Below are 25209 nucleotides of genomic sequence, written 5' to 3'. Positions count from 1 at the left end.
ATTCAGCATAATTTAAATATTAAAATTCAGCATAATTTAAATATTAGAATTTAGCATAATTTAATATTAGAATTTAGCATAATTTAATATTAGAATTTAGCATAATTTAATATTAGAATTCAGCATAATTTAAATATTAGAATTTTGCATAATTTAATATTAGAATTTAGCATAATTTAATATTAGAATTCAGCATAATTTAATATTAAAATTTAGCATAATTCAATATTAGAATTTAGCATAATTTAATATTAGAATTCAGCATAATTTAATATTAGAATTCAGCATAATTTAATATTAGAATTTAGCATTATTTAATATTAGAATTCAGCATAATTTAATATTAGAATTCAGCATAATTTAATATTAGAATTCAGCATAATTTAATATTAGAATTAAGCATAATTTAATATTAGAATTCAGCATAATTTAATATTAAAATTTAGCATAATTCAATATTAGAATTTAGCATAATTTAATATTAGAATTTAGCATAATTTAATATTAGAATTTAGCATAATTTAATATTAGAATTCAGCATAATTTAATATTAGAATTTAGCATAATTTAATATTAAAATTCAGCATAATTTAATATTAGAATTTAGCATAATTTAATATTAGAATTCAGCATAATTTAATATTAGAATTCAGCATAATTTATTATTAGAATTTAGCATGATTTAATATTAGAATTTAGCATAATTTAATATTAGAATTCAGCATAATTTAATATTAGAATTAAGCATAATTTAATATTAGAATTCAGCATAATTTAATATTAGAATTTTGCATGAATTAATATTAGAATTCAGCATAATTTAATATTAGAATTTAGCATAATTTAATATTAGAATTTAGCATAATTTAATATTAAAATTTAGCATAATTTAATATTAGAATTCAGCATAATTTAATATTAGAATTCAGCATAATTTAATATTAGAATTCAGCATAATTTATTATTAGAATTTAGCATAATTTAAATATTAGAATTTAGCATAATTTAATATTAGAATTTAGCATAATTTAATATTAGAATTTAGCATAATTTAATATTAGAATTTAGCATAATTTAATATTAGAATTCAGCATAATTTAATATTAGAATTTAGCATAATTTAATATTAGAATTTAGCATAATTTAATATTAGAATTCAGCATAATTTAATATTAGAATTTAGCATAATTTAATATTAGAATTTAGCATAATTTAATATTAGAATTCAGCATAATTTAATATTAGAATTCAGCATAATTTAATATTAGAATTTAGCATAATTTAATATTAGAATTCAGCATAATTTAATATTAGAATTTAGCATAATTTAATATTAGAATTCAGCATAATTTAATATTAGAATTTAGCATAATTTAATATTAGAATTCAGCATAATTTAATATTAGAATTTAGCATAATTTAATATTAGAATTCAGCATAATTTAATATTAGAATTTAGCATAATTTAATATTAGAATTTAGCATAATTTAATATTAAAATTTAGCATAATTTAATATTAGAATTCAGCATAATTTAATATTAGAATTCAGCATAATTTAATATTAGAATTTAGCATAATTTAATATTAGAATTTAGCATAAGTTAATATTAGAATTTAGCATAATTTAATATTAGAATTTAGCATAATTTAATATTAGAATTCAGCATAATTTAAATATTAAAATTCAGCATAATTTAAATATTAGAATTCAGCATAATTTAATATTAGAATTTAGCATAATTTAAATATTAGAATTTAGCATAATTTTATATTCGAATTTAGCATAATTTATTATTAGAATTTAGCATAATTTAATATTAGAATTTAGCATAATTTAATATTAGAATTCAGCATAATTTAATATTAGAATTTAGCATAATTTAATATTAGAATTTCGCATAATTTAATATTAGAATTTAGCATAATTTAATATTAGAATTCAGCATAATTTAAATATTAAAATTCAGCATAATTTAAATATTAGAATTCAGCATAATTTAATATTAGAATTCAGCATAATTTAATATTAGAATTCAGCATAATTTAATATTAGAATTTAGCATAATTTAATATTAGAATTCAGCATAATTTATTATTAGAATTTAGCATAATTTAATATTAGAATTCAGCATAATTTAATATTAGAATTTAGCATAATTCAATATTAGAATTCAGCATAATTTAATATTAGAATTTAGCATAATTTAATATTAGAATTCAGCATAATTTAATATTAGAATTCAGCATAATTTAATATTAGAATTTAGCATAATTTAATATTAGAATTCAGCATAATTTAATATTAGAATTTAGCATAATTTAATATTAGAATTCAGCATAATTTAATATTAGAATTCAGCATAATTTAATATTAGAATTCAGCATAATGTAATATTAGAATTTAGCATAATTTAATATTAGAATTCAGCATAATTTAATATTAGAATTTAGCATAATTTAATATTAGAATTCAGCATAATTTAATATTAGAATTCAGCATAATTTAATATTAGAATTCAGCATAATTTAATATTAGAATTTAGCATAATTTAATATTAGAATTCAGCATAATTTAATATTAGAATTTAGCATAATTTAATATTAGAATTCAGCATAATTTAATATTAGAATTTAGCATAATTTAATATTAGAATTCAGCATAATTTAATATTAGAATTTAGCATAATTTAATATTAGAATTCAGCATAATTTAATATTAGAATTCAGCATAATTTAATATTAGAATTCAGCATAATTTAATATTAGAATTCAGCATAATTTAATATTAGAATTTAGCATAATTTAATATTAGAATTTAGCATAATTTAATATTAGAATTCAGCATAATTTAATATTAGAATTTAGCATAATTTAATATTAGAATTTAGCATAATTTAATATTAGAATTCAGCATAATTTAATATTAGAATTTAGCATAATTTAATATTAGAATTTAGCATAATTTAATATTAGAATTTAGCATAATTTTATATTAGAATTCAGCATAATTTAATATTAGAATTTAGCATAATTTAATATTAGAATTCAGCATAATTTAATATTAGAATTTAGCATAATTTAATATTAGAATTTAGCATAATTTAATAATAGAATTTAGCATAATTTTATATTAGAATTCAGCATAATTTAATATTAGAATTTAGCATAATTTTATATTAGAATTTAGCATAATTTAATATTAGAATTTAGCATAATTTTATATTAGAATTCAGCATAATTTAATATTAGAATTTAGCATAATTTAATATTAGAATTCAGCATAATTTAATATAAGAATTTAGCATAATTTAATATTAGAATTTAGCATAATTTAATATTAGAATTTAGCATAATTTTATATTAGAATTCAGCATAATTTAATATTAGAATTTAGCATAATTTAATATTAGAATTTAGCATAATTTAATATTAGAATTTAGCATAATTTTATATTAGAATTCAGCATAATTTAATATTAGAATTCAGCATAATTTAATATTAGAATTTAGCATAATTTAATATTAGAATTCAGCATAATTTAATATTAGAATTCAGCATAATTTAATATTAAAATTTAGCATAATTTAATATTAGAATTTAGCATAATTTAATATTAGAATTTAGCATAATTTAATATTAGAATTCAGCATAATTTAATATTAGAATTTAGCATAATTTAATATTAGAATTCAGCATAATTTAATATTAAAATTTAGCATAATTCAATATTAGAATTTAGCATAATTTAATATTAGAATGTAGCATAATTTAATATTAGAATTCAGCATAATTTATTATTAGAATTCCGCATAATTTAATATTAGAATTCAGCATAATTTAATATTAGAATTCAGCATAATTTAATATTAGAATTCAGCATAATTTAATATTAGAATTTAGCATAATTTAATATTAGAATTCAGCATAATTTAATATTAGAATTTAGCATAATTTAATATTAGAATTCAGCATAATTTAATATTAGAATTCAGCATAATTTAATATTAGATTTCAGCATAATTTAATATTAGAATTTAGCATAATTTAATATTAGAATTCAGCATAATTTAATATTAGAATTTAGCATAATTTAATATTAGAATTCAGCATAATTTAATATTAGAATTTAGCATAATTTAATATTAGAATTCAGCATAATTTAATATTAGAATTTAGCATAATTTAATATTAGAATTCAGCATAATTTAATATTAGAATTCAGCATAATTTAATATTAGAATTCAGCATAATTTAATATTAGAATTCAGCATAATTTAATATTAGAATTAAGCATAATTTAATATTAGAATTTAGCATAATTTAATATTAGAATTCAGCATAATTTAATATTAGAATTTAGCATAATTTAATATTAGAATTTAGCATAATTTAATATTAGAATTCAGCATAATTTAATATTAGAATTTAGCATAATTTAATATTAGAATTTAGCATAATTTAATATTAGAATTCAGCATAATTTAATATTAGAATTCAGCATAATTTAATATTAGAATTTAGCATAATTTAATATTAGAATTCAGCATAATTTAATATTAGAATTTAGCATAATTTAATATTAGAATTTAGCATAATTTAATATTAGAATTTAGCATAATTTAATATTAGAATTCAGCATAATTTAATATTAGAATTTAGCATAATTTTATATTAGAATTTAGCATAATTTAATATTAGAATTTAGCATAATTTTATATTAGAATTCAGCATAATTTAATATTAGAATTTAGCATAATTTAATATTAGAATTCAGCATAATTTAATATTAGAATTTAGCATAATTTAATATTAGAATTTAGCATAATTTAATATTAGAATTTAGCATAATTTTATATTAGAATTCAGCATAATTTAATATTAGAATTTAGCATAATTTAATATTAGAATTTAGCATAATTTAATATTAGAATTTAGCATAATTTTATATTAGAATTCAGCATAATTTAATATTAGAATTCAGCATAATTTAATATTAGAATTTAGCATAATTTAATATTAGAATTTAACATAATTTAATATTAGAATTTAGCATAATTTTATATTAGAATTCAGCATAATTTAATAGTAGAATTTAGCATAATTTTATATTAGAATTCAGCATAATTTAATATTAGAATTTAGCATAATTTAATATTAGAATTCAGCATAATTTAATATTAGAATTTAGCATAATTTAATATTAGAATTTAGCATAATTTAATATTAGAATTCAGCATAATTTAATATTAGAATTTAGCATAATTTAATATTAGAATTTAGCATAATTTTATATTAGAATTCAGCATAATTTAATATTAGAATTTAGCATAATTTAATATTAGAATTCAGCATAATTTAATATTAGAATTTAGCATAATTTAATATTAGAATTTAGCATAATTTAATATTAGAATTCAGCATAATTTAATATTAGAATTCAGCATAATTTAAATATTAAAATTCAGCATAATTTAAATATTAGAATTCAGCAGTTCTGGGGAAGAAACTATTGGAGTAGAAGGCCTTCTTACACCTAGGGATCTCTACTGTGAAGGGGTGGGATTTAGTTGCTTGTCGGGGGTATTCACGTCGAGGGGGTACAAGTGCTTGTAGTTCGTTAGAGCATTCACTGTTAAAGTACTTGTAGATCAGGCCGAGGGATGCAACATTTCGTCGATGGGACAGAGGCTGAAGCCTAGATGACAGTTCAGGACCTGTCAGATTGGCGACTCTCTTTTGAACCCTGTCAAGGAGTGAGAGACAAGTAGTAGATGCACGAGCCCAAATATGATAACAATACTCCATACATGGTCGAATGGTGGTCTTATAGAGGTACAAGATACTTTCAGGCATAGGTAGTTTTCTAGTACGGTCGAGAGAGCAAGAATCTGATTTAATTTTAGCATCCACTTTACATGCTAATATGTGTTGGAAGGCTTTCAGTAATGATCCGTTCTACATTTGAAACTTAAAAGTGTAATCCTTGAAAGTAGTGAAGGCTTCCTTGTCTCAAAAATTCCACGACACACACCCAAATGTGGTTGGAGATTACATCATCCAAAACGTTGCTATACATGTTACATGTTGCTTTAAAAAATTATTCAAATGGAGTTTGTCTAACATGTCATTCATTTTGTTTACAAAATAACCATGTTGGGAGCCAAGCACCACTTCGCTATTGGCTACATAAATTTGAACACATGCACACTCCTAGGAGATATTAAACCGGTTTTTGTTAGAACCAGAATCGGATAAACAAATGACTGATAAAATGTATGCGATTGAGCCTAAGTTTCTAAACTAGACAGGTTTGGGAAAAAATCCATTTTGGTTGATAACTATAATAATAATAAGACTAATAATTCTGCTTGTTACAGACATACTCCTTTAACTCTTGAAGATTGTAAGTTGGTCTTGATTTAGTGTTAAATTATATATAAATAAGCTAGGCTGATAAATACGGATATGAATGAAATTGTATGTGCTATATATATATATATATATATATATATATATATATATATATATATATATATATATATATGAATGGATTATAGCAGGCGATAAAGATATCAGTGTGCTTATTGATATATATGTATTTATATATATTTCTGTATATGTATGGTATATATATATATATATATCAATGTATTTATATATATTTCTGTGTATGTAGGTGTGTATATATATATAAGTTTAGTGGTTAAATTTAAATTCTGAAAATAAAAATATAGACACATATATTTTCGAGTTAAGAATTTATTGTTTGACAAAAGGAATATATAGAAGGGATTATATTAATTTCCTTAATCCATGGATTTTCAATAATGGCTCATATCATCAGAGGAAATGAAATGCGGTTAGCAAAATGTTCAGCTGTGAAAAAGCACGTATTTTGCTTTTCAGCACAAATATTGAAAATAGTTTATTGGGTTGTGAATGATAGTTATATGAAAATAATTATTGGAAAAAGGAATTTCATACAACCTGGGCAGTCCATTATCAGAAAGAGTATAATGTCCTATATATGTTTATATATATTTCTGTGTATGTAGGTCCAATCTTTCACGAAAAACACCCGTCTAGCTGAAACCACTGTCAATAATTTTCCCCATTCTATATCTGTGCCTAAATCAAAACGTAGATTCCATAAACAAAGCTCCTTTCTTAGAAGTGCACACCTGTGGAATTCTCTTCCGTTTGCCTGTTTGACACCTGACTACAACTTGGATGTCTTCAAGTCCAACATAAACAAATTCCTGATAAACCGCCCTCTTAAATAAGACACTTTATCAAATCTCCATTACTAACGATTACTACGATATTATCCCATTGATTACTGTACACGCAATAACCCTTATCCCCGAGTGGCTTCCAGGCCTTGATAAGTGGTGACTTCCATGTAAAAAAAAGGTATATATATATATGTATTTATATATATTTCTGTGTATGTAGGTCTATATATGTATTTATATATATTTCTGTGTATGTAGGTATATATATATTTATATATATTTCTGTGTATGTAGGTATATATATGTATTTATGTATATTTCTGGGTATATATATATATATATATATATATATATATATATACACACACGCGTGTATACATTTATATGTGTGCGTATATGTGTATATATTTATGTATGTACATATATTTATATTTATATGTGTGTGCATGTATATATGTGCATATATTTTTATATATTTATATGTGTATATATGTAGATATATTTATGTTTGTGTGTATATCTGTATGTAGTAATGTATGTGCATATATATGTGCATACAGTAATGTACATGTGTGTATATATGTTTATGTGTGTGTATGTGTATATATTTACATATGTGTGTATATATGTATGTATGTGCCTGTGTATATATTTCTGTATGTATTTGTATGTATATATATATATATATATATATATATATATATATATATAATGTGTGTGTGTGTAGGTGGATTGACATGTAAGTTTGTAACGTTGTTCGGGAACCAACACATTGTAGCCGTAGTTGCAAAATAGACAAAGAATAGAAAAGAACTGCAACTCATTTTTTTTGTTGTATATCAGCATTTATTTTCCCAATCTCCCACCACGTGTGACTTCTTCGTTTGGCTATGATGTCTCTCAAGTGCTTTTTTTTCCAGCAGTATCCCTGTCTCTAATATAATCATCTTTTTTTTCCTTACTGTGACATAATTTCTGCTCACGTCTTGGTATTTGCATGTAGCTCTGGTTGAATGGCAGAAATCAGAAACTCACAGTATTAATGCTGGAGTCGCTCAGAGGTTTATCCTGAGCCAAACTCTCTTCTTGATCTATGTCAATAATCTCCCAAATTACATCCTAAGATCATTCATAGACATCTATGCTGCTAACACGACCATTTATGGCCACACTTCAAAGGCCGTAAACGTCTAAGTTCTCTCTTAATCTCTGTTCTCTGATCTTGAGCACGTGGTACACTGGGGAAAGAGGTGGCTTCTATCTTACTATCATCAATGCTCTGATCCTTTCTGGTTGGTTGGTTGTTTTTGTTTTACGGCATATCAACCCTTTTCGGGTTATTTAATGCCGAATCCAAACATTTTGAAGAAAATTTTTTTTAATAGAATATATTTGTTGTTTTCACGTCGGTTTCTATTTAACCCATAGTTGGGACCCTAACAGGTACTACCACCCCGGGTCAGAGTGGACCTGGGAGCAATGGTAATTAAAGGGTGGCTCTACACTCCCCAAAGCCCACAACCTGGGGCCCTCACCACTGGATATAGTTTCAGGTCATATCCAGGACCCCCATTGAGGGACTTCTACCCTCTGCAGGGGGGCAGTCGGCGTATTCTAATGCCCCACCGACAGGGCCAGATCCACGTCTGGCATCAATTGAAAAGAATGGCTCTCATCTCAAGGAGGTGCCATGTTTTTACAAGCTTCTGGGTCTGACTTTTACTCCTGATCTGAGTTAGAACACGTATATCAAATGCTAAGGCTGCTGGATAAATGGTGAGATCATTCTACTAATCCAGTAGATATATCACCACTGATGCAATTCTCTACCTCTTTGAAAGCCAAGTACATCCAAATATGGAGTACTGTAACCACATCTGGCCAGGAGCTGCTAGAAGCACTTTATCCTGTCTTTGTCAAGACAGGATAAAGTGCTTCTAGCCCTTCCTGCCCAGCATTTTTTCCACAAAAGAGACATTGCGAATCTGTCTCTGCTTTATCATTATTTTCATGGCAAGTGCTTGTCTGAGCTCCAATCTATGGTTCCCCTCGCCTGACTTTCACGAATAAAACTCATCTAGCTTGAACCACTATCAATAATTTTCCCCACTCTATATCTGTACCTTAACCTAAATGTAGATTCTGTGAACAAAGCTTCTTTCTTAGAACTGCATGCCTGTGGAACTCTGTTTCGTTTTTCTGCTTTCCAACTGACTACAATATGGTCGTCTTTAGGTTGAATATGAACTAGTTTTTGATGAGCCATCCCCTCAAGTTATCCAATTTTTACCAAATTTCCATTATGATTCTATTTGATTACTATATTTTTCCATTGACAACCATACAAACATTAACCCTTATCCTAGAGTGGCCTCCAGGCTTTGATATATAGTAACCCCTTTGTAAAAAAAGTCTTATTTCTTACTCATTTATTTATCGAAGTGAATATATGCACGTATGATGGTCTAGAAATATTTCATTAATATAAGAAATGTAGTAGGCATGGATATACAGTAGAACCCCAGAATACGGTGGCCCTGGAATATCGTCGCCCTAGTATACGGTGACCTTAGGATATGATTTTTTAGGTTATGATGTGGAATACAATGCCAGCCCCCGTTTACATTATTTGCTCCACCTTACGATGTTGGCCTTTTGGCTGAGATCAAAGTGTACTATCTGTTCTTAAGATACTGCACTTCCATTTCTTGTTCTCTTTCAGTGGAGGAGCAGTCTTTCACGACTGAGGCAATTTTTTATTTTTGTACCTTTTCTCCACGTTAAAAAACGACCCTGGTGTCTAACTCTGTCCCGTGGGGTGTCATTGTAAATAGGTATATACATGAGTATTATATACTGTACTGTATTTTGTTACTATTTTTTAATATGTACTGTATAAAATATATGTACTGTATAAAATATATGTACTGTATAAAATTTTGCTTAGGCCTTGCCATACAGTGATTTCATCGTACGATCCCAGCCCCGGAACAGATTGATGCCGTATCCCAGGGTTCTACTCTAAGATTCACACTCATCCCACAACACTTATTTATTTTTTAGCTGTTTTCTTAGACCTAAATAATGTGGTTTTTAATTACTCTTTGGCCGGTTTAGGAAAAGAGCAATTAAATTAAGGGAACCTTGGAAGTATGTGGTTGACGCAGACAACTGACAGAGGATGGGGTTAGTGCCTACCAAAGCATCTGAATGAGTAAAGAGGGAGAGTCATTCTTTGTGTCTCTTGGACGGAATTCTGGGAAAGGTTTATTTGTCCAATTGACTATTGTACATGCTTTAAACCTTATCCTCGAGTGGCTTCTGGGCCTTGATAAGTGGTGATGCCTATGTAAAAAAAAAAAAAAAAGAAAAGAAAAAATTTTACTTTCTGATTGCAAAAATTACTTGGACAAAACGTGAAATGTTGTTTGATCTGTGTAGACTCCTTACGATGTTTTTATAATTTTATTTATGTAAAAGCTCTACAAATGTATTGAGCACTTTTGGAGAAATATTGGTTTTTAGTTTAGGTTAGCACTTTACCTGAACTTATATATATATATATATATATATATATATATATATATATATATAGTAAGTTATAAAATATATATAGCACTTAAGCTACACAGAATATTTCACGTTTCTTCCACGCTAGGATTCATCAGGCTTATAATAATAAGAATAACTATATATATATATATATATATATATATATATATATATATATATATATATATATATATATATAGGAACCCGAGGATATGGCATTAAAAATTAGTAACAAAATACAGTAAAATATATAATACATATGTGTATAATCAAATAACATACTATAAAAAAAATATATATATATATATATATATATATATATATATATATTCTTATCACTTGAAATGGCTTCTTTCCTTGCTTTTCAGTTAATTAAACAATTCCTGTCAATTTAATAAAAGGCTGCCATTATGAAAAAAATCAAAATAAAATCGTTAAAACAATAAGAGTCAAAGTAGAACTGTCGATTTATTTGAGGAGAATGAATTTTCAAAATTAAAAACAACAGCCGCAATTATGCATAGTGAATCCTTGAAAGAAAGTTATGGTGTAATCATCTAAGAAATACGTAGCATTTTATTTCAATGCTAATTAGAATATTACCCATCAAAAATGAATCTAATTCATACTCATATTATTGTGAGTATTCTGACTACTGTTCTCATCTTTGGTGTCTCTTTCACAATGTTTTGGCTGATATAACCTCCGGCCTTCTTTGAGTGAATCTTATCAAATTCTGGAATCTCTATATCGCTTGATTATTACCCAAATGGAAGAGTTACTATCTAAACTCGTGTGATTTTTGGAATATGATATCATTGTTCTGTAATGTGTATGTACATTATAAAGATTTTTCTATCCTTTTTTTTTCAAGATGCACTGAACGTTATGTTTGACTTGAAGATACAAACTAAGGTTGCCTAACGGGGTTTTTCCAAGTACACTGACTATCACGCCACTGAAAAATAAACTTGCGACTTACTACTGACAATATAACTTATGAGAATTTTAACTTCAATGCAATACTATATACTAGTATATATATAAAACGTTAGTACATACAATTTCAAATACAATCCTTTTGTGTTCGCAAAAATCGATATAAATAGACAAAGCTACTTTTTCAGAAGTATAATTTTTGTTTTTTGTATTTTAATTTATTTAATATATAAAAGTCTGTCTGTCTGTCTCCATATTTTCAAACTGTATCTCCTCCGAAACTAAAACTCGCAGAGCTGCGCTAGGTGCCTCAAATGAGTGTATTTTTTATGGATCGTTCTTTTATGGGTCTTTAGCCGGTTAAAATATCTTTTAAGAGGTGAAAAATGGGTCGAAATAGAAAAAATCGTTACTTCTTCAGAATTATAAATCTCTAGAACAGAATAACGTTTCAAGTCAATTTCTTGTTTAGCCATCCTCATCTTCTCATTCTACAGGTATCAGGTCTGTTATTGCAGACATCGATGATCATGGCTATCCAGTCTCCTCTGCGTTCGATATTTCTAATGAGATCCATAGTCGTATTTCCAGTAAACATTTTCGTCGGCTTCCTCTGCTTTTTTATCTGGTGATTTTTACCTAACACCAAGCTTTTTTCTAAGCCATCTGCCCACATTAAATGGCTGAAGAACTTTAGCTGTCTGATCTGGACGTTATAGAATAGTGATTTGCATGACGTCTTTGTCTTTCTATCTTTCCATTAAAGTTGCAGAATTCTGCTTAAAAACCATATCTCCGCTGCTTCTATATGACTTTCAACCGCCTTCTAAATGCGTCTCATTAGAAGAGGAGACGGATCAGAATTATACAAAATGCCAATATAGAAAAAAACTGGCTTAATAATTAGGAAACGAGAATGAGGGATAGGATAATATGGTAAAAAATAATTAAAAGTTGGTATAATATATAAGGCTAAATCAGAAGGGTAGTTTACTGAGCCCCAATTTTTTAAAATCATCTGATCCAACAAATTAATAAATTCTACCTTGACAGAATTGAAACTTACCAATTCTTGGAATTCCACTAATAACCTTTCCGTTTCACGAATTCCTACCTAAATCCTATTTTTACATCAATTCACAGGATTCTACAAGTATTCTAAGGATTTTGCTATAATGTACAAATACTTTCAGGATTTACGAGGATTGTACATTGTCAAGTGACGGCATTATGAATATGCATGTGTAACGTAATAGCTATTGGTCCATGTTTTAATTTTTAGCCTTGAAGTAAACATGTCTTCATAGTTCAGGCATTAACGTCCAAGGAAAAAGTAAATTGTAAGCTAGACGTTTTGGTTTCGATTCTCAGTGGTGCCACACGAGTCATTTTTTAAAAACTTTTAAAATCATTACTGTATATGGGATCCAATAGATTATAATAATATATACAAAGTCTGCATTAATTAAAATATCATATTTAAACATATTTTAAAACCAGGCAATGCCGGTTAGCCTTTTAGTATATGTATAAATTTCCCTCTTCTCTGGTAGAGCACTGTTGTAAAATAATTTCACTCCATGTTTTTAAATAAACGAGCAAATCTATAAAAGGGTCAGGCAAATGTTTATGTATAAACGGCAAAATGTGTGCGTGTTTGTATGTCTATCAAAAACATTTGACACACCCTAACCCTAACCCTAACCTGACGGATCCTCATATGATTGGTATTGTTTTGAAGCTTGATCCTTCGGCCGATAAATATTTAAAAAATTGGCCAAAATCATTCATTCCTTCACCCTCAACTGGGCAGTTTTTTACAAGGAGGGGTCGGTTTTTGCGTCACCATTTTTGCAAGTCATCGTCTTCTTTTCGATTACAACATTTGTGACTTCCGGTTGCGCAATGGCGGCACCGGTTAAGACGTTAGGGTTTTTTTTCCTCCTTTGCGTTACGGGTTCAAGCCTGCTCGCCTACTAACACTTTCTTTTTTAAAATTTCTCTTCACCAAAACTGCCTACTGCTGTTTTGACCCCCCCCCCCGCTTCCGCCACTACCACTAAGCATGGCAGAAAATACTAATAATAATGGATTTGAACAAAATAAACATCATATTCAGTTTAGTATCAATTTTACGTGGTCATATGTGTTGGACGATAAAAAATACGGTTTAGAGTCCTGATAGGCGGATGGTGAAGCACTGCAACACCTTTACGGTAACTCCTGCAGCTGCACTCGTTCCAACCTTATTGGCTTGCCTTTACGGCAGACTTTATCTGCTACGTTGAGAGGTGGGGTCGTGATAACCTAGGTCTTCTTATCACCAGCCCAGATTTGCATCCGAAGCTTTCTCTGTCAGCTGAGCCGTTTTTTACAAGGAGGGGTAACATTTTTTGTCAACATTTTTGCAAAGTCTTCGTACGCCTTGCAATGACTAAACTTAATTTGAATAACGATGGTGTCATATATCACAGTGACCACGGCGACTAAACCGTTTGCTTTTTTCACTTTCTTTACCTCTTAGTGGTACAGGTTCGGGCCTGCCTTCTTGCCTACTACTTTTTTTACGCTCGCACAGGTACTTGCTGCTATTTACATTTTTTTTTTTTAGGGGGTTGGTTAATAATTTTTTTAATTTTTTTTTTTAAAGATTTTTTAGGACTCCGTTGATCAATACCTTTACCATAAAACCTCTCCACACCCGGGCAATGCCGGGTACCCTCGCTAGTTTTACAGAAAGAAGGTTGCCATCATGTGCTTTTAGAAATTAACTTTCAAACTGACTTAAATCTTGCCAGTCCTTTATTTATTTTTTTATTATTTTTCAAGTTCATCCTTATCCCTTCTTCCTACGCTTTCCTTCCCTTTCCCCTGTGGGCTGCCCCTGTTATCCCAATCCCCCCCCCCCCAAAACAAAAGATGAGCAAAGACCTTGCCAAAGATAGGTTATTATGGAAATCACTTTCTAAAAACCATCTGACACATTCCTGCATGTAAAATGGACGTTAAACCGTATACAATTATGAACAGAAAGTTAATTTAAAAACTTGTATTGGAAATGTAATTTGTCACAGATGGATAAAACTAGCTAAAAATTTTATTATATAGACTAGATTCTTTGTGCTGAGAGAGTTTTTCTACTGATATATATATATATATATATATATATATATATATATGCCTATATTGCAGTATTTACCAGCAGTGAGACTCGAGGTTGCCTGGGAATAAATGTACATCAATGAATGTTTCATCCTTCCACATTCTGAAATCGGTAAAATCGTCCATCTTTCAATCCTCCACACAATTACTTAGTCCACAATACAGTGTAGTTTACATTGCACTGTAGAGAACCTAATTTATAAAATTATTTTTATATATAATGGCTTGAATTAAAGTTTAAAATACAAATATCAAGTATCATGGTTTCATTGTGCTCTAAACAAAAACATTCATTACAAACATGCTCCTGTCACATCAAAGAGCCTAATGTTTATTCCACCCAGACCTTTCTACTTGTGCTGTAATAATGGCTTCAAGTAAAGTTCAAAATGTACAAGTCAAGTATCATGGTTCAACTGGGCTCTAAAGATAAACATTAATTTCAAATGTGCCCCTGTCATACCAAAGAATCTATTGTTGATTTTATATGCTGAGCCTTTCTGCTTGTGCGGTGATAAAACTTCTCAAATGCACTTGTGATGTTAGGCTGTATAAGGCGTTTACTTTGATCAAAATTGCCTGTTCCTTTTCTCATAAGATTTTTTTCGATTATCAATACTTATCAAAGATGGCATCAATTGTGATGGATGGCTCTCGTCTGGGTGAGGCCCCGTGTTTTGACAAGCTTCTGGGTTTGACCTTTACTCCTGATCTGAAATGGAACACGTACATCAAGTCTGTTGTCAAGGTCGCTGGAAAGATGGTGGGATCCTTCTACCGCTCCAGAAGATATCTCACTACTGATGCAATTCTCTATCTATATAAAAGCCAAGTACGGCCAAGGATGGAATACTGCTGCCATATCTGGGCAGGAGCTGCCAAAAACAGCCTATCATGCCTTGACAGAGTACAAAATAGACTTCGTGGTTTAGTGGGGGATGCCCTTTTCTCTACCCTGCAACCCCTCTCCCACAGAAGAGACGTTGCAAGCCTATCCTTGTTTTATCGTTATTTTCATGGCAGGTGCTCGTCTGAACTCCAATCCCTGGTCCCCCCTCGCCAATCTTTCACGAAAAACACCCGTCTAGCTGAATCCACTGTGAAAAATTTCCCCCACTCTATATCTGTGCCTAAATCAAAACGCGGATTTCATGAACAAAGCTTCTTTCTTAGAACTGCACGCCTGTGGAACTCTGTTCCGTCTGCCTGCCTCCCTCCGGACTACAACTTGGATGTCTTCAAGTCTAATGTTAACAAATTCCTAATGAACCGCCCCCTTAAGTAAACACTTCATCAAATCTCCTCACTAACATAATGTACTTGCAATAACCCTTATCCCTGAGTGGCTTCCGGGCCTTGATAAGTGGTGATCTCTGTGTAAAAAAAAAAAAAAGAAAAAAAAAAGACATTCCAACGCAAAACCTATCTAAAACCATTGCTAGGTACATGAAGTACATTTGTGTGAAAAAAAAAAAAAAATATGCCCAGTCGTTTAGGAGTCCATAGGGAACGAACTCACAGATGCATCCCTTTATATAATAGTAAAGAAGTAGAGATTACATATTAACTTTTAATACGAATCCATAGTTAAAGCAAAATAAATTGTTCTAGATGATTAAGACAACTAGCAGGCCGCTCGGCATTGCCTGGTTGTAAAATATGCTTAAATATGATATTTTGATTAATGCAAATTTCATATTTATTATTATATTATATTGGACCTAATATATATATAGTAATGATTTAAAAAGTTTAATAAAATGACTTGTGCGACACCACCGAGAATCAAAACCAAAGCGCTTAGCTTACGATTTACTTTTTCCTTTGACGTTAATGCCTGAGCTTTGAAGACGTTTGCTGCAAGGCTAAAAATCAAAGCATGAACCAATATCTATTACATTACGCATGCATATTCATAATGCTGTCATTCGACCTTCACCTTGGAAAGTTTCATTTTTTTTTAAATTTTCACACCTTTGTCCCAATTTTCCCAGTCTAAAACCCAAATATAAGTTTTGCATAGGTTTGAATACTCTATATATGAAGTTTCATGTCCGTTGACCAAAAAATGACAGAGGAGTTTGGTAGGCAAAATTTTTTAAACATATATATATATATATATATATATGCATACATAAATATATATAGAAACATTTTTATGCAAATATTACGACATTCAGTCTTTTGCAGATGAATGCAATTCAATTAGTTGTATTTTCTTTTTTAAATAAATAGAAAAACGGGTTTTCATATGAATATCAGTGCACAAATAAACCAAATTTATAAGAGCATAGATTTCCAACATTATTGATTATGTTTAACTATTTATTCTTATGATCGGTTGTGTTTAAGTTGATGTTTTGAAATTTGGTATAAGTCATAGATCTATGACATCGTGGCAAATTTATAGTTATAACATTAATAGTCAAAGTAGAACTGTCGATTTATTTGAGGAGAATGAATTTTCAAAATTAAAAACAAGCTGCAATTATGTTTTAAGATAATAATAAAATCTAAGTAGCTCAGTTCATAAAACATTAGAGTGAAGACGTTGGATTTCAATTTGTTGAGAATTTATTTATTACTAGCAGGACCAGTTAACCGGCGTTGCCCGGTGTTAATATGCACCCCACCACCTACAAAATTAAAGTACTTTTGTTGTTGTAGCCCAACCAGCAATCTCCTCACGTTTAGAACAGTTTTCAAATTGATACCACCAGCCTCCCTATATTAAAAAAAGGCTTTTGAAATAAACACTCTCTTTTATGATTTGGGGAGGAGTTGGTTATTTTATGTATTTTTGACAGAAATATATTTCACAGCAAGTTAATTAGGTTTGTGACGTATTTCCGTTTACACAGAATGAAAATGATCTAAATTCCACCCAGATCTTTCAAATATAGATAAAAGCAAACTGCAATTGTATTTTGGTTTGTGACCTACGTGGGTTTATGAATAGAAGCAAGACATTTAATATTAGTTATTAGCCTTGCGAGCCCACAGGTGCAAAAAAAAAATAGCTTAAAAATTAAGCAACACCCTATGGAAATGTACAAATAGCATCTAGTACCGTGTCGAGCAAACAAAAAACGTAGAACAACAACAACAAAAAAGTTACCATCAGTTCCAAGGTGTGAACGTGGGACGCTAAGTGGAGAAGGAGGTGAAGAAAGAGTAAACATTTTTAGCGAATTGGCCACGATAAATTGTCACTTTAAATTAGCTTCGAATTAACTCTTATAACATGTAAATAACAGCTTCGATCTAAAAATTACTTTATTTCATATATATATATATATTAGATAGGAGTTATACAGAGTCAGTTCTAGAAATGGCTGAAGCAGTTTACGATCTAAAAATCACTTATATATTTTAAGAGAGAGGTATATGGAGTCAATCCTGGCAATGGTTGAAGCAGTTTCGATCTACAAATTACTTTATTTTGTGTGTGTGTATATATATATATATATATATATATTAGACGGGAGGTATGCAGAGTCAGTCCCAGAAATGGCTGAAGCAGTTTACAACCTAAAAATCACTTTCACAAATATTTTAAGAGGGAGGTATATGGAGTCAGTTGCGGAAATTGCTGAAGCAGTTTACAATATGAAAATTACTGTATTTCATATATATTTTTAAAATCTTTTCTTTTTAATTTCTCTTCATATAATTGTGAAAGCAGGTGGAAGGAACAGAATTACCTTTTCAAGAATCTCATTGTTTTGTTCTATTTGGAGTCACCTGGAAGCAATAAATATGAGAATGCAGTACTATATTTGAAAATGTACTTCCTGTATCTGAATTACATTTTTCTTTTTAGCACAGTAACACAAAAGCTTTTCGAATTAACCCTTATAACATGTGAATGAATTAGTGACCAAAATTAAAGTGTAATACGGCTGATTTCTCTCTATCTCTCTCTCCCACTCTCTGTATCTCTCTATCTCTAACTGTGTCTCCCTTACAATCGCTTTCTGTCTCTCTCTCCCTAATGAAGTAAAAAAAAATAATTTTTGTGTTTTATGTTTTAATTAAATAAATGAAGACATAAGTTAAAAGAAATATGTAGAAATAATGGAGGCGGGAGTGAGTGGAATGAGAAGCAGTTTCACGTAGCTGCGTGATGTCTCAGGTGTCCGTTGATGATGAATGCATATAATAGCATCATAAATGATTTAATATCGGAAAAGTCCAGAAAAGCAAATACTTCCTAAGTGTAGAGCAACGAATGAATAAAAATGGCGGCATGTTCGTTTAATGGTGGGAGAAACGAATAGCAGAATTTGAGAATGTCTACTTCTCAGCCAATCAGCTTGGCTGGATTCAGTAGGGAGAAATTATCTATAATTAGGAATATCTATAAGTTAATGTGTGTGTATGTGTCAAATAATCAGTTAAGAGCGGTTATAACCCAGCAGAGTAGGAATATGTAGGAATGATGCCAGTGTCAAATGGGGGCGGTGGGAGTACAGGAAATGTAGAGAATAAAATAGGAAGTACTTCCTCTGTAGATGATGAGTCTGTGATCATGGCACTCCTCAGAATTAACATAAGATTTTAATATAATGCCTAAATGTGTATATAATGTCATTCTAAAGTTACGTAAGGTAGTGGCTAAGACTGTAGACATAATAAATTTGTATGTGGTATTTGTTGTTGTAAACCCACAGTGATTTGGTCCAGAGGGGGAAAACTGTGCCGCTTTTATTATATACAGGAATTAATGCAGTATTTTACCTTTAAAAACAAATTAATGTATTCATTAAAAAAAAATGGAACTAATACACATGCACACCATATACACACACATGTACACACACACAAACTGCACATGCTAACTACACACATACACACATACATGTATGTGCACCACACGCACACAAACACACACTATGCACACAGACACAAGCTCACCACACACATACACATACATGCACATGTACACAAAAGAATAGAAGAAACGCCTCTCACACTGTGAGTGGATTATCAACATTTCAGCAAAATTTCTCAACAATGTTTTTTTCTTCATTCTTATCAGTCGTCTTCAGGCTTGTTCGAGACAATGCGCGGACCTCTACCCGCTCATCATCACCTTGCGGAGTTTGCAATTAAAGAAAACCTCCTCGGCACCACAGCAAAGAAAAAACATTGAAACTCAGGTAAGTCAGAATTTATGTAGTCACCATTCATAGAATCGTGTAAAAATGTGGCCAAAACATACCTATATCAGTGATAGGGAAACTTGAAACGATTTGCTCACAAACAATTATTTAAATTGTTGACATCACAGAAACAGTTTTGAGATTTTCCATGAAAGCTGAAGTGGTAACTTAATTCTTCAACTCAGAAATCTCAGCATTTAAGGCAGTGTGTCTACGGGTATGCCCTGCCTTATCACGGCGCCAACTATTTTGCCTACCACAAGAGCCTACTAATGCGACAAGAATAATCTACCCTGTAGAATAAATAAAACATACAGTTCTAAATTCTGTATTGGTTCCTGAGTTTCACATTTAATTCTGACGTTTCAAAAGACGCACTTGAAATAGGTTGGGGCTTACATCAGTTGTGCTGTGTCCTTTTCAAATGCAGAGGAGTTTGGTAATATACAAATGAGATAGTTGACTAATCTATGAAAATGCTCTTGAAATAGGTTGGGTGTCACATCATTTGAATTATTGTAAAAATTACAATCAAATCGTTTAATGTTGTATATGTAACTTAGTTTAATTAGACTTCATAGCCTAGTGGGGGATGCCCTTTTCTTTTCCCTGCAACCTCTTTCTCATAGAGAGGACGTTGTGAACCTCTCTTTTATCATTATTTTCATGGCAAGTGCTCGTCTGAGCTCCAATCTATGGTCCCCCCCCCTGCCAAACATTGAAAAACACTCAACTAACTGAAAACACTATCAATAATTTTCCCGACTCTTTATCTGCGCCTAAACCTAAACGTAGATTCCATGAACAAAGCTTCTTTCTTAGAACTGCACATTTGTGGAACTCTCTTCCGCTTACCTGCTTTCCAGCTGACAACAATATGGTCGTCTTCAAGTCCAATGTAAACAAATCCCCCTTAAGTAATCCAATTTGCTAAGTTTACACTTCTAACGATTACTATGATATCGTCCATTTGACGACTGGGCATGCTTTAACCCTTTTTCTCGAGTGGCCGCTGGGCCTTGATAAGTGATAATTCCTTTGTAAAAAAAAAAAAAAATTAGTGTAGGTAAGTAGAATAATTTGCTGACAACCTCCAATATCGACAACCATCCTCATCCTTTGTGCGCTACGTCTTTCCCGAACAGAGATGAGTTCAGTAACAAACCAATAATCAATTAATCTATAAAGCCGAATATAGAAATGAGATGTATTCGTTGCCAAATTATTAACGGCATTTGTATAATATCATTGTGCTTGTCAAATGATTTTTTTTTTTTTTAAATATGTATGAATAACAAAATATGAGGTGCCTTCAAAAAGTTTCCAGATTTTTTTTTGTACAGGTATTTTGAAATTGTTGTAAACGCTTGAAAATTTCAGTATGTTATTGCTATACATCTTATGAGATGACTGACCATTTTTTATGATTTCAGCAGGAATCTGAATACACCTTACTAAAGTCTGATTGTCACAGTTGGTGAATTTCAAGAATGCAATCTGGACGTGAGGACACTTTAGAAGAACGATATGCAATGTTTTAAACTTGGGAAAAAACGCCACAGAAATGTGTAGAATGCTTCAGACTGCTTTTGGACCATCTTGCATGAATCGAGCATCAGTTTTTGAGTGGCATAAGAGATTAAAGGAAGGCAGGGAGTTTATGAGAGGTGTAGGAGGTATGGGATGAGTAAGGATAACAGAACACGAGTCATCTCATACGATGTATAGCAATAACATACTGAATTTTTAAGAAGCTCAACAATTTTAAATGCATGTACAAAATGTCTGAAAACTTATTGAAGGCACCTTATAGTATGTCTTACTTGTGTTTCATTGAATAGTAGAAATTCACAAAACACCTCATCAGAGAAAGAAAAATACAGTTGGAGAGTTTCTTTTCCCCTCCTTGGAATATATATATATATATATATATATATATAGGAAATTTATTACTGTGAGTCCAGAATATATATATACTGCTCTGACTACACATTGAGCACTCTAGTCCGGTTTTTTCACCACTGGTAAATAAATATATATATATATATATATATATATATATATATATGAGCAAACAGTTAATAAAACATGTTAAAAAACACTTTGAAAAAGAGTTAAAAACATATTTAATCTGAAAAGGAAACACTAGATAAATGGATAGTCCTTAATCCGCGGAGTTTAGTAGAAATACTCTCCGTCTCATCAGAGGGTAGGAATCAGCAAAATGCGGGATCGGATTTTGCATGCAGAAGTATTTGATGAAACAACAAGTAAGTCAAAGATCTTACTTGAAAACAAAATAAGTTAAGCAGAGGGAATATGGTGAAGAAAAAGGTGATTACACATGAATGGATAGTCTGGTGGAAGATAAAAAATCCAGTGACGGTAAAATCCAAATGTAAAACTTCAAGAAAGTTAAAAGAATTTCCATTTGTACAAGTAAAATCCAAGGAAATCCCGTAATTGGAAGAAGATGGTCCGTAATAATCCAAAGGCAGAAATCCATGGAATAATTCACAAACATGTGTACAAGGAAAAAAAAAATAATATTAATAAAAGAAAAATAAGATGTGCTTTTCATTCTACTTCTTTTATATATATATATATATATATATATATATATATATATATATATATATATACACTAGACTGCCCGTGACCCGTTGGGTCAGTATGTTATATTAGCTATGGAATTCATGTATGAGCATGACACTTGTGCCGTAAAGAAATTTTTTTTTTTTTTGTGACATAACAGAAACATTTCTATGAAAGCATAGTAAAATGAAAAAAAGAATATAGATAGATTTCTATGAGGCGTTCTGTTTATTATAATTGATTATTTAAAAAAAAAAAAATTTACAGTTACTGAATTATAAGTGGTTGGCGATACTTATAGGTAAATGTGCACTGAACAGATACCATAAAACTTATTATAGTAAAATTCAAATTTTGATATATCTTCTTTTTTTTTTTTTACATCGTTCATTTCTGTATTAGGTTTAAGTTATTTTAAACCCCACTCTTCCCATGTTAAATAATAATTTCGAAATAATAACGTTAATATTTCTGTGCGCAGGTCATGCGCGTATGCGCAACCAGATGTCATAAACCGGAAAGTGGGTTACATACATCGTTACAAGGTCATTTGAGTTTTATAATTATATATATATACTAGCAAAAGCACCTGTCGTTGACTGGGTTAAAAAACAGCCTACAGAAAATGGACTCTGATTTATGAAAGTATGATAGGTTAAAAAAAAAAAAAAAAAAAAGGAAAGGTTGTAAATTTGTGTTGAATTTGGGCGTATCAAAACCAAAGCAAAATATAATGAAAGTAAAAATAAAATAGATAAACCCCATAATTTATTATACCATACCTGTTCACACTGAAACACTTATCACAATATTCTGTGGATCTATATTAAAAAACCTTGTTAAACTTTGTGACATATTTCCATTCTATGTAGGTTAGGCGCGAACGAACACCCCATAATTTTACTATACCATATTTCTTCAAACAGAAACATAATTATCAAAGTATACTTACACAGATAGATATGAAAAGTCTTTATTAAAGTTTGTGCCTATTTCCATTCTACGGAAGCCAGGTGCGAACACAGACCTCACAATTTTATTATACCATCCCTATTTAAGTTAAAACATACTTATCAAAGTATTATTATGTACATTTATATCAGAAACACTTGTAAACGTTTTTTTTTCTAATTTTTAAATTTTTCATTTCCATAGTTTGTGGACCAGGAGCAAATGCAGACCCCACAATTTTAATGAACCACTGTTCTGCCAGATCAAACATACCCATTCCTGTGTCTCGATACATCTTCTATAGTTATATGTAATCAGTTTTTTAAAATAGTCAACCATATAGGAGCCTATTCGTGACCACACACACACACACAGACATTCAGCTTTATATATATATATATATATATATATATATATATATATATATATATATATGTATATATACATACAGCGTGGAATGAGAAAACTGTTGCTCTAGAAAAGACAACATGTTTCCATTTCCATTTGGTGAAAACTGCTTTTCTTTGTTTGTTGGAGACCATCTACTAGTTGGCCAGTTGTGTACAAATCCCAAGAGCGATAGGAGCCTTCTATCTTGTTTGAGCGAGATCAGAGATGCACCGCTGTACGAATCCAAGTTATGATAACAGCACCCTCAAAATGCACCACTGGATTGCCACGAATAAAAGGGACGTGCCCAAGGTGACAAAAACAAAGTTTCCCGCCACAGTTATGGTTTTTAGTGTGGTTTCAAGTGAGGGCCACATCATGCCACCTCACAAGTCAGTTTAAAAGTCAACACCAAAGTGTATCTGGATGTGGTGATCCCAAATCCAAAGAGGCTCATGCTAAACCTGCTGGATCACATCATTTCATCATACCTTAAGAACATTACCAACATGACCTTCCACAGCACCAAAGCCAACCTAATTGCCCTCATCTACCGAGTATTTGCTGAGTTCCTGTTGACGCTCATTGAAAAGGCATGCTTTAAGATAAAAAAAAGTGATTGAAGCGGCTACATTAAATAGATGTCAGCTCTACTACATACTCAAGTTACCTGAATTGATTTCTTGAATTAAAAGTTTAAAAATAAATTATAGTGTTGTATTTTTGGGGCAACACTTTTATTGTTCCACCCTGTGTGTATATATATATATATCTATCTCTTTCTCCGTCTCTCCCTCTCACTCTCTCTCTCTCTCTTTATATATATATATATATATATATATATATATATCTGTATATCTGTGGAAATATGATTTTTTCAATTATATTTCAGTTGTTACATATGCAAATCCTTAATTTAAGAAGCTCAATGTAATTACAGAGCATATAACAAATAAATGACAAAAGTCTATGTTCTAAATGTCATGATGTTGACCATCTTACAATTTATTCCTTTAATTCAGTTGACATTTACAATTTTTGACTAACTGTTTCGTAGTACAAAATCATTCATTTATTATATCAATCAATGAATCTATTTTGCCCTTAACTCATCATAAGAAATAGCCACTATCAATCCACCAAAAGAAAATAAAACGCATTTGGGCATGATAACAAAATCCGAAAATATGAAGGAAAGTTGCATTTACCTTATTCTTA

General features: G+C 30.0%; 1 protein-coding gene across 1 annotated transcript in view; it reads left to right on the top strand.

The window, feature by feature from the left end:
* LOC145247985 (uncharacterized) overlaps positions 1 to 25209 on the top strand; it is a 43620-nt gene that overhangs the window by 17182 nt on the left and 1229 nt on the right. The window contains exon 2 of the mRNA XM_080109642.1: positions 19932 to 20052. Within this exon, the coding sequence (XP_079965768.1) occupies positions 19932 to 20052 (121 nt within the window). The remainder of the gene's footprint in view (positions 1 to 19931; positions 20053 to 25209) is intronic.

The sequence above is a fragment of the Euprymna scolopes genome, chromosome 26 (genome assembly GCF_053919585.1).
Source record: "Euprymna scolopes isolate OS-2025 chromosome 26, ASM5391958v1, whole genome shotgun sequence".
Taxonomy (NCBI): Eukaryota; Metazoa; Mollusca; class Cephalopoda; order Sepiida; family Sepiolidae; genus Euprymna; species Euprymna scolopes.
This window is presented reverse-complemented; position numbering and strand designations above follow the sequence as displayed.